At 35.9% G+C, this 12,604-nt stretch overlaps 1 protein-coding gene across 45 annotated transcripts in view; it reads right to left on the reverse strand.

The window, feature by feature from the left end:
- Positions 1-12,604, reverse strand: part of RIMS1 (regulating synaptic membrane exocytosis 1) — a 318,659-nt gene that overhangs the window by 82,242 nt on the left and 223,813 nt on the right. For 22 of the 45 annotated variants that reach the window (XM_080587725.1, XM_080587724.1, XM_080587702.1 and 19 more), the window contains one exon: positions 8,237-8,349. In XM_080587725.1, the coding sequence (XP_080443851.1) occupies positions 8,237-8,349 (113 nt within the window). Of the gene's footprint in view, positions 1-1,665; positions 1,750-2,360; positions 2,391-3,378; positions 3,549-8,236; positions 8,350-12,604 lie in introns of those variants that run through there. The other 23 variants (XM_080587685.1, XM_080587707.1, XM_080587696.1 and 20 more) reach the window with 6 other exon arrangements.

A 12,604-nucleotide genomic window follows, 5' to 3' on the forward strand; every position in this document is an offset into this window, starting at 1 on the left:
AGCTGGAGAAGAAATGGCAGAGGCAATATCCAGAGCAAAGGCAAGGGAATAAAGCAGCAGCAGGACTTGGATGGGAGAATTCCCCAGCGCAGCAGGTAAGGGAAGGGGAGAGGGGAAGGGAGCACTCATAGAAGAGAGGGAACTGATGCTGTTGGTGGACTAGGATGAAGCATTTCAGAAATAACAGAGAACCTCTGAGTTATTTCTTCTCAGCCTTCAGGCTGAATTTTGCAATATTATGCACATAAGAAGTATCCTTGTGATAATTTTTAGGACTTTAAAAATCCACAGAAAGCTAAACTGGGAAATTAAAAACAAAACAAAAACAAACAAACCAAAAATACAAAATTTTGAAATCATGAGCAAATAGATGTTTTGAAATATAAGGTTAGTAACACTGAAAAATCAATTTGTTTTTAAGATAAAGAACTTGTTAACCCCTTCTCTAAATATGTGACTTTAAAAAGTATATATCAGCTACACATTGTAGATAGTGAGGGAGATGTCCTGCAGCTCTTGTCCCTCTACCTGACTAGAAAGTATTGTGTCTTCTGTAAGCTTGTGTGCAGGGGTTTGTTCACACCTGTAGTATACTCGTTCCTTCACAGTTATGTCTTTTGCCATATAACATCCTGTAACCCCCCATCTCCATCTCCCATTCACCAACTCTTCTCTCTTATACTGTGCTGGGGAAAGTCAGAGGTGACTTACTAATGTAAGTCAGGTGAACTTCAGGTTATGCATGGCCCCCCAGAACTGCCACCACTCCACTTCCCCAGCAACTCATCTGCCCAACTTTTTTCTGCCTTTGGGCTGCATCTGCGGTCAGCCTTATGCTCCTGTGAGCCAGAGGAACCCAGGTGTCCAGAGATCCCACCACCTTCTAAACACTGCCAAAACTTGGGCCAAATCCATCCAAATCCTGTGGAAATGAGCTTTCACAAACCTCTTACAGGCATGTTCTAGTTTATCTGTATAAAATCAATTGTTTTAAACAGTAAAACATCCACTGCAGTCCAAATCACAGAGCAAGGTTTGTGAACTTGAAGAGTCACAAACAATAAACTGATATAATTAATTTGTATTGTTCTGTTTGAAAGAAATATAGATACTGAAGAAATCAAAAACGACAGAAATAAATTACAAAATTAACCATTCTTAACACTTTCTTAAGACATTTCACAGTACGTACTTAACACTGCAACATAATCTGCAATTGCTTATACTTAATTTAAATACTATTTATTTTTCACTTTATTTTTTACGTTATTGTGAAAACATATTCCCCATTATTGTCTTGGATGTTGGAGTTCATAGCTAGTAAAACAGCTGCTGTATTTTACCTAAGGAAGTATGAACACATGAGTGGGATCCATCCTTTCACAACGTAAAGTTGTAGTAGATATTCTGTTTCAAGTTGAATGCACAATTTGGCTTTGGCCCACCAAAGACTGTATTGAGATCAGAATTTCCCCAAATCTGGAGGACTCAAGTAGAATTTAGAAAAGGTTAATCTGTTGTATTAATGTTCATGCAGTATAGTATTTTGCTGTTAACATGAAAATGGGTTAAATTGTTCTTTTTTCTCTCCGAGGTTCATTCTGACTTTGAGATGACTGCTACTTTTGGAAAAAAAAATAAAAATGGGACCTCTCTGCAACATACCTTGGTGGGGATGTGACAGGCTGTATTTCTCACTTCATGGCACAGCCTTGTTTGCATTCACTGACTCACTGGTATCAGCACATGCTAGGGGGAATTCATAGGAGGTCAAAGCTACACCCGTGCAGATTGTCTGCCTGCCCGCAGAAACCTGCCCTACAACACCCCCAGCTTTCTGAGTGTCAAGGTCTTGTCATGCAAATAAAATACAGCTCATATTGAACTAACTTGTCTTCAGAATGTCTCTGCATAGGAAGGATAGTTTCTGGCCATCAGCACCTTCAACTGTTCCTAAGCCCCGACCTATGAAACATCCTTCACAGATGCAAAGAGCCATGGCTGCATCATCACAATTGTATTAGAACCAGCTGTTATGCAGAGCTCAAGAAGAGCTTAGGTAAAATCTTAGTCTTTGAATGAACTTTAAATCAATCAAGCAGCTTCTGAGCCATGTAAAATGCTATGACTACTCCTGGTAAGTCTAGCATATCGCATTTGCATGGGAAAATTAGAAATCACAAGAGAAATGACTTTCAGATTCTAAAGAGGGATAACATAGCATACAGATACTTAATAAACATCCTTTTCACCTGTTAAATACTGTTAAATAAATACTATATACTGACATGGAATATATTAAGAGAAAAGCCAGTATAAACAGTTGCCAAACATTTGTAAAAAATCACATAAATATTTACCTTTTGTGGAAGAGTTAAAATTCTCTTGTTCTTCAATGAATTAAATGCACGGAATGATGGGAACAGAAAAAGAAATCAGCAAATTTAAAGTTAGATAAAGAAATGTGTTACATGTGACAATGGCATGTACAGTAGGCAGTACTCCAACACATGTAAAAGTAATGTAGAAAATTAAAATGATAAACTATGACAAATAATAAAGCCTATGACTTTTTCTTTAAAATTAACAGGAACAATGAAGTTACTGAGATCCAGATTGTGGACTCTTTAAATATTCCACTAAAGCAGTATTGTCATACCCAAAGTTACAAATGACAAAATCTTAAAATTGCTTTAAGTATCATTCTAACTCCTGAACCATGTAGCCTTGTTTTAGATTCTGAAGCCTTTTCTGTAATACTGAGTGTGACAAATTTATTTTCTGTTAACTGAAAACATAAAAGATTATGAGGCTTGAATTAATTTGCAAGAGTTAGCAATGCTGAGAGAAAAGTCTCCTGTGAGGGTAAAGATTCCACAAGCTGCCTCAAAATATGCAGTGTCACCTAAGAATTTCAAAATAAAACCAGAAATATGGAGACAAAACAAACAATGCTAGAAGACTAAAAGCTAAATTGAAATGACTTATTCTTTTTCTTTTGCCGTTCACTGATGGATCTAAAAATGGTTTTAACTGCAAGGGTTTGATCTTATACCATTATTCAAGCCAGACTCTCACTGCAATAACATTTCAATGATCAAGTACATATACAATGAATAGTTTTCTCTAGTTATATTTAAAGATCTTAATTAAATATAAAAAGATGTTTGTAACTCTAATCCATTATTTCACAACACACTGATTTTCCATACGAAATTCTGATTCTTTTTTGTTAAAAGGAACATTGGGCATGAAAACATTTCATTCCTGTACGTTGTAACTACCACTGAAGATTTGTACATATATTTATATACATATTATGCATATGCACTTTATAAAAATAAACCCCATTCATTACCAATAAGCCCCATTCATTACCAATATAGACTTCAGTGCAGCTTTCCTTCATGAAACAGCAGCACACACACACGCATGCACTTCAACCTGCATACAGGCTATGTACAAGGATTACGCAGCTTTTTCTGACATGGGCCAACATACAGCAACACTTAATGCTGGTCACAGCTTCATTTTTCTAAAGGTCACTGCGTAAGGCCTGTTGCTGTAAACAGGTGTCACTGAAAACATACAAACACACTAGTTCAGTTATGTTTACAGATACTCTTTATAAGTAAATAGGCTGCTGATTATCACAATCCTTACTGTCATTATATGACTTCGGAAACATGAAACCACATTGTAGAGACTATGAAAATGAAACCATTCTGTGAAGAGTCAAATAGAAGAATACACAGGGAGAAAGACCTGCTTTGGTTGAGTTAGCTCATTTTTATACTACAAACCATCATCACACATTTAGCTTGTTGGTTCATAGACTTCAATAGTACATAACATGTCTTTTCTTCTTCACATGTAATATTTCTGAATATTATCCCTAGTACCATCTACTGTAGTGCAGAAAAATGCTATAGAGCTTCAGGCAGTATTCATGATTAACCGTTACGCAGAAGTGTAGAGGCCCACCCTATCCAAGTGAAAATTACTGTGAGGTTTGATAGTTGCTATGACAGAGAATGGACTAAGTATATATATCACAGAAATATGCTTTGTATAAAAGTATCATTTAAAAACCATGCAACAATGTTGTTGTATAAACAGCCGAAAAATAAAGTCAATGCAGAATTCCCGCCCCTCAACTTTCTTAAGTGATTTGCACAGTTCCACTCAAACATGATGCAAATAAGAAACACTGATGCAAATCTCTTACAGTTTGGCACAAGATGACATGGAGAGCACAGCATTGCCCTTATAACTTAGATTTTCACTGCTTTAGTCACTGAATCAAAATATCTTCATTATTAGGTCATTTTATGAAATTGTCAGATAAAGCATAGAAATAAATAATGCTTGTTAAGTAGCATAAGTTAAGGTAATGACTACTGAATTGTGACTTTCAGAAAACACACAGAGACACACCTACGCCAGACTAACTTTCATATTCAAGAATCACAAGACCTTTAGTTGCAATAACAATCCACTGTGTCTTGCAGTCTGGGAATTACTGCTGACAGGGTTGCAAAGGAAACACATATAGTCATACATTCCTTGAACATCATTGGGATTAAAATAAAGATCATGTAGTCCAAAAACCACAGGAGTATAGGCTCCTGTAACTGTAACTGCTTTAAAGAGTCTGTATGTACTGGAGTTGCTAAAAATATTATTAGTTAGAACCATTCCAAGTGAAAGTACCTAGCATGTTTTTAATTTTTTCCAAACTCGTCAAAGCAGCCTTTAGAACCACTAAGAAGCTTGGGTTTGTTGTTGTTATTGGTTTATTTGTTTTTGTGAGTGTGTGTAATTATGCTATTTTGAGGTTTTAAAGAAAAGATAATCCTTAGACTAGACTTTTTTCTCTACTTAAGATTTTTCTCTGCTCCTGATCAGTAGTACCAACCCCTTATCTCTAACAGAATGGAGACCATTATTTCGGTTTCTTCTGTAAGGCTTTCTTCTATGTGGTCTTTTATACAGTGGAACTACTGTCAAGGACCTACTGAAACAAGTCACAAGTTGACTTTTTATGATACTCAAACAAAAGGGTAATTAAGAGAACATTATTTGATAGAAACAATGAAACTGTTTCATTCTAAACTTTACAATGAAATAAATTTGAATGCTTAAGATTCTGTGTCAGTCCTAGAAGAAACCTTATTAGCATGGATATTATCACTTATGATAGAAAACAGTTAAAAAAATCACACTTCCTTGAGACAAAAACCACAACCACTCTTGTGCTTCTTCATTAACTCTCATTTTTTCCAAAATGGTGGTTTCAAAGAGTAATAAGATTACTTTACTGGATTCCTCTATGCCTCTTGACTATGTAAATAGGAAAAGAAAAAGAAATAGGAAAAGAAGTAGGAAAAGAAAAAGAAAAAGAAAAAGAAAGAAAAAGAAAAAGAAAAAGAAAAAGAAAAGAAAAAGAAAAAGAAAAAGAAAAAGAAAAAGAAAAAGAAAAAGAAAAAGAAAAAGAAAAAGAAAAAGAAAAAGAAAAAGAAAAAGAAAAAGAAAAAGAAAAAGAAAAAGAAAAAGAAAAAGAAAAAGAAAAAGAAAAAGAAAAAGAAAAAGAAAAAGAAAAAGAAAAAGAGAGAAAGAGAAAGAGAAAGAAAGAGAAAGAGAAAGAGAAAGAGAAAGAGAAAGAGAAAGAGAAAGAGGAAAGAGAAAGAGAAAGAGAAAGAGAAAGAGAAAGAGAAAGAGAAAGAGAAAGAGAAAGAGAAAGAGAAAGAGAAAGAGAAAGAGAAAGAGAAAGAGAAAGAGAAAGAGAAAGAGAAAGAAAAGAAAAAGAAAGAGAAAGAGAAAAAGAAAAAGAAAGAGAAAAAGAAAAAGAAAAAGAAAAAGAAAAAGAAAAAGAAAACTACAAAATTTACTACACAAATTATACCTTACATCACACCAGATTTCCTTGAAACACAGGATGTCAATGCTGACTAGCAGTAAATAGTTTTATATTTAAATGAAGAAAATGCAAAGAATTTTGAAATGCTTCTTCCTACAACATTTGTGGGTTGCACTAGATTTTGGCCTCATCTATACCCGTAGTGACTGTGAATTTAAGTCATTAAGTCACAATTCAGTTCCAAGTATAGTTAGTGAGACTCTTTCACAGACAGATATATTTGGATTCAATCCTACATTAGGGTAAAATAACTTCTAGCCACTCCATTTAACTCATTTGATAGGGATTAAAAAGGTGAAAGTGACATCAAAATTTGATACTGTAAACCAGAACAAATATTATGTTTTTAAAGCTGAATTCACTTTCCTGCAGAAGCTTGAAGTTTATACACACTGCTATACTTATTTCAGAAGATACTTTCAGAAGCATTTTAAAATTATTTTATAAAATCTACTAACTTTAGTACTTCCCTGCAAATACATTCTCAGCTTGAACAAAGTGTTAAACATGGGTAAAACTGGAAAACCTTCCTTTCAAATGGACAAGCCAGTCAGACAAAACCAAAATACTATTTAGAGAGGAAAATCTCCTTCGCCTTCAATTCCATATACAGTTATATGGCCATAGTGACATAGGCAGTATGATAATTAACAACAAAATAAATGATATGTCATATCCTACTTGTTCATTTTCTACATAAGACGCAAGCATATGAACCACAAATGTAAATAAGAGTTCAGTGAAACAGCATTACTTTACAGATATTCACGGCATTGACAAGTTTCTAAACCAACAGTAGCTTCAACCTTCTGTTTAAAGTTCACTTTTTCTTTGCTCTTCTGCATACAACGCATCTCTACTAATTTTTATGTCAAGTTCTACTTTCATTTCCAACATCTTTAACAAAACATAAACTAGCATTTTATTCTCAACGCACTAGTTACCAAGAACAGCTGAAAGATAACAGGAATACCCACAGGAAAGCCAACATAAATTAAAAACTGATTCATCATTATATATTGTACCAATTTCTGGAACTGCAGAAGAAACATGAAAGAAGTTTGAAATTCAGCTCTCATTACATTTCCCTAAAGAGCTCCCAACCTACTCACATGTAGAAATAAAAACTGTAAATGCAGTTTGTAACTAGTTTACAATCCAGACAGTCCTTATTTCACTATGAAATATAATGAGAAGACTCAAATGTAAAGTTTTAAATGAATAAAAACTACTTGTACTAGATTACCGATCATTCAGAATAACCACATGTATAAAACAAGAACACGTTAGTTTAAAGTGTAGTATGCCATCACAGCTCAAGCCAATAAAATTAACGCAAGCTGACTGTATGTTAATGCAAGCTGTTGTACCTCATACAAAAATGTATGGTAATCTAACATGATAAAAAGGTCATGGTCAGTAACATTATCTATTTACGAAAGAAGTCTGTAAAGGGTTCTATAAGGCACTACAACACATCAGCAGCAGAAGCATTTCTTTCATTTCCACATAGAAGAAAAACTTGCAGTATATGGCAATCTCAATTGTTGCTTGTATTCAATGAGAAAACAGAAGTTTTAAACACAGAAGTAAACCTGAATGTAAACACATTACCCACTGTGGAATTAAAACTAATTTCATTTTAATATAATAGCTCATACTCTATGTACAGTATGTTGCTAGAAAAGGAAACAGTGATATTTATACCTATTTGATATTTGAAAAGAACATCTTCTACAGCCACTAGGTCTACATGGTCTTTTTCAAAAAAGAGCAGCACTCATTGCCTGAGCAGTTTATTCTTATGAATGGAAAAGCTGATGACCTGTGCCTTCACATTTCTTGTGGTGATTGTTTTCATGCTTTCAGACTCACTGAATCTGTCTCACTCCAGACAGTATGTTTGATAATATGATATTTGTTTATCATTAATCTATGTTAACAATGCACATCAATTAATATAAACCACAAAATAATACATTAATAACACTGTCAAAATGTTGTCAAAATCTTTGCCTCTGATTTCTTTGTCTGAATACAAACTAGATGTGCCCATGGAAACCACCACAGCTCTAATAGAAATTTTAAAGTAGACAAATATAAAAGGCTACTAGAAAATTAAGGCAATTAAACCATGTGTAATAGTCCACCAGTTAAAAATCTTCTAGACTTTCCAGACTACAAATACGCTTTCATTCTCTTCTGTTTGGCAGAATTACAGCTTTTAACATGTAGTTATGAAAGCAGACTTCAAGTAAAGTGAAGAAAGGTAAAAAATCAAAGAGTTAGAGCTATCATAAGCTCATTATTTGATACCTTGCTCTATACTGCCACTTCTTACTGGAACTTGCGGTAGCTGTCTTCCCCTGCGACTGCTGAAGGACGTGTCTGCAGGAGGAGACTGTGTGGGACTTCCTTGTTGATGTATTCTGCAGATGAAATGAACATAAAAGTCAAATAACCCAAAGGAAGAGAATTCATATAGTCTAAGTTTTAAACACATATTGAATTGCATATAGAGAAGATGGGGTTGAGGAAGTTTGCACTTGGTATATGCCATATGCATGTACTCACGTCTGGATAACTAGCAAACATATATGGCTTCACCTTTATCTTCTCTAACTGCCTTCAACTAAGGACAAACATTTTCCATCTTTTTTGCTGTTGTTGTTTTAAAAATGTTCTAGTCAAAAACCACTGAACTACAATCAGTTTTCTAAGAACCATTTATGATTATGACTCACAATTTGGGAGTACAACTGTACTGTTCTCCTGCACTGGTACAAAGACAATCCAAAATGCCACCTTTGCATTTTACTAACTTTTGTGTTCCCTTTGTGCTGATGCATTAATTGCACCAGGCCACAGAGAACTGGACAGCAAGAATCTAATGGGATAACATGTTATTTTCCCCTGAACTTAAACAAGGAAAAAGACCTTTAGCCTTGGTATTTGTGTGTCTGTGCGTGTGTGAGAGAGACAGAAATTGTGTGTATGTGCATGTACACACTCACAGTCTAAGATTTTTAATACTCTTACCTAAGCAAATATTCTAACCACCTTAACTTTGGCTAAATTCTAGCTACCACTGTTTCAGAGCACCTTGGCTACTTGGCTTCTTAAACACACATACAGCACCTTTAACACATCGAGCACCTTTGGAACACTGGCAAGTTTGCATTTAAAAGCAATAGGGCCCTTGCTAATAACTGGGGAACAAGTTTAAGAAAGCAAAGCAAAGGTGAGAAGGAGGAGACTGCTGAGAGGGACAGCTTGCTAATTAAACATCCTTGCCAGTTACGGTCATATCACACTCACTACAGTGGATAAGCACAGTTTATCTACCATGCTAAAGGTACAGGTAGGTAGCTTGCAATTTTAAGTAACACATTTTTACAAAATCAAAATACTGGTAGCTTTCATACTATGTAGATCAACCGACTTTCCCTTTGAGAGTTAGAAGTGAGAGAAGGATGTGATTTCCTGCACAGTGTTCAAGCAAAATACTTTGATAATTTTCAGATGGATACGAAACAAAACACAACAATGGAAGGATGAAACAGCCAACTTTTTTTGCATAGCTATTTAAGATCAACGGGAAGAAGTACCATCTGGATGGTGAAGATAGGCAGCATAAAGGATATGGGAGAAGTGTAAATACCATGAAGAGAGGATAATCTACAGTGCCAGAATGAGTGAATGCGCCATGTATGCTCAGGAAAGTACAACACCACACTTGACACCTGGGAGGCAGAACATGAAAGCTGTGCTGGACATGTAATAGCAACCTTGTCAGAAGTGGAGAAGGTGGCGCCGACCCTCCGGGCGCTAGGTGATGTACAGAGCATAAGGGTCTGATACTAGAGTGCTCACTCGACCTTGAGCGAGCGTGATGTTTTCCCCTAATGACTGGCTGTTCAGTCGTTCGTGGGGCTGGAAGTCCCCTTCTAGAAAGACATGGTAGCAGACCCCTAAAACATCAGGGCCAAAAAGAAACCGTTCAGTTGTTAGCTCCAGGCACACCATCCCATGCCCCCCTCCACCAAAGAACATTGCAAACCCTGGCTGCAGGGCCAGTGTGGATATTTCAGACCGAAGTTAACAATTTAGATTATAAATCCATTTCCAAAAGCATAAACCGCAGAACACTCACTGCCGCAGACACACATCCCCCTGCTTGTGGAATTGCTGAACTGCACTGAATACAGCAGAAAGTTGGCCAAAAACTGTAGCTGCATCTCAAGCAGTGAACACAAGCTAACAACACTTAGAGTAGGCTAGTACTCCATTTAACTATCTTTCTGCAGTGAGACCCAACACAGAAATAGAGTTCTGAAGGAACACTGATGAAAGCATCATTAAAATATGCAGTTAAATGATTAATTATGTTAGTATAATTAGCAGCAAAATTATTAGCAGTTTAATAATTGCATACGTTGCAAGTATACGATAACCTGAAATATTTCAGGTTTGGAGAGTGACAAAGTAAATTTCTAACTGTGCCGTTCTTGTTATTGCTGGGCTTCCCAACAATGCAACATTTTGTAAATGATAATACTGTATCCATTATTTCAGAAATTACCATAAAGCCATCTTGTGATAGCATTTCACTGTTTGTTTTTTTTATTTCTCCAGACAAATGAAGTGCCCCTGCACATACCCAGCACATCTTTTCGACAAAATACAGAGTAACCAAGGGACTGTCTAGTTCATAAAACTACCATACATTTACAAATTATCCTAAAAAAAAAATTAAAAAATGTATATGAGACAACATTTATGCAGATGCCTACACCAAGGATAAAAATTGGGTTTTGTTTCAAAGCCATTTCACCAGTGACAGCTTATATCTAAGTCCAGTCACAGCGCTATGAAAATAGGATTCTGTTCCCTTTGCTGTATGCACTCTTAAACCCTTACACTTCCTAAACTTATCTCCTGGCTTGCCCTGGCAGTAAGACTCTTACTGAGGATCCCTGCTTCTAAGAGATGCTCAAGGTGATGGCAATGAGCTGAGTCCTGAAAAGGCGTGCTTGGTCCAAATGCCAATGTAATCCCTGCTGGTCTAGCAGAAAGATCAGCTGCTGGAATGAAGAAATCTACACTGATTAGGAGAATGAGAGAAAGAGGAACCAGCATGGGAGACAAAAACTGGTGTGTAGCTGAGGGAATGAGACAGAAAATAAGAAGTATGGAGAAGAGGGGAATTAGGGATGGAAAATTTGAGAGAGAAATGACACCTGGTGAGCAGTGAGATTACAGCAAACACATCTGCATGTATCTCATTGCCTGTTCCTCCCAGAAGAAGGTAACACAGCAAACAGCCAACCTATAACTCGGTGATGGACCACAGAGAAATCCTACAGGTTCCGGCTCTGCCTTCCCACAAGGAAACTCAAGTTTCCTTCTCTTTAGACTGATGTCTCAATGGCATGAATTAAAAAGACAAAACAACCCAACAAGAAAACAAACACACATCCTTCCACATACAAAACTATGAAGAAAAACTAAAACTAAGAGAGCATTGTCAATCCAGCACACTTTTGACACAGGGTCCTATATAATATCTCGCATGTACAGATAAAGACTGTACCTGAGGTAATGAATAACATCAGGTAAGTTACCACTACCTGATAACTTGGAATTATCTTGTAACTAATCAATACAAAATGGGAAAAGGAATGACTAAAGTTCCAATCCATTAAATCCCATATAAATTCTGTATATAGACTCTGCAATATTTCAGACTTGCTCTTTTCCATGTACCTGAATAAATCCTCAAATGCATGTTACATTTAGCATTACAATTATAAGAGGCTTTGAAATATCTTGTGAAAAAAAACTGTTGAAATTTCACAGCTAGGCTGGTCATTTAAATCAAATAAACACACTGCTCATGTCTCAAAAAACTATTTCATAAACATAACTACACACTTAGAGGTAGAGCCCATTTGCTGTTAAAGCAAACACCTCATAGTTCCTACCATCAGCAGTATCTGAAATTTAATTTTCAATATTATAATTCACACCAGCCATACAATGAGATTAGTGAAAAGAACATTTGTTTTAGTTAGGTATGCATTTTTTTGATCTATGCAATGATCTTGACATCTGAAGAAGATGCCCTCAGTTTACACACTGAAATAAATATCAGGTTTGAAATGTAAACACTTACTGATACACTGATTCCTCCAATCTCAGATGTCACAGGATTTCCCTTCCTACTCTGCCATTGTGTCTCAGTCTCTCTGCTCTGTCCTTTGCCACCACTTTCTTCTTTATAATCTAACATTTTCTTTTCCTTCCTTATTCCTTATGTTTCTATATTTTCCATTTAATGTTTACATTCCCATTTTCCCTCCCACTTACTTATATCCTTCTCCCACCTCATTCTCCTTTCAAGCCTCTTGCCAACACATGTAACTGTACAATTTGTATGGTTATCAACAACTGTGAGGCCATTGCAACCTCAGCCCCAGGGGCTTCCATTACTCTTCAGAAGACAGAAGAAAAAAAAATAGGGAAAAAATGCTGGTTGAAACACAGCAAGGATTTCAGCCATAAGTCAGGGGATGTCTCTGGTGTAAACTGAAATAGAAACTGGGCTGTTGAGAGAAGTGTAACCATTGCTTTTAGATTAGGAACAATAACCTGATCCTTGAAGCAATAGAATAAAATAAAAGT

Source organism: Anser brachyrhynchus (genome assembly GCF_964034855.1).
Source record: "Anser brachyrhynchus genome assembly, chromosome: 3".
NCBI lineage: Eukaryota > Metazoa > Chordata > Aves > Anseriformes > Anatidae > Anser > Anser brachyrhynchus.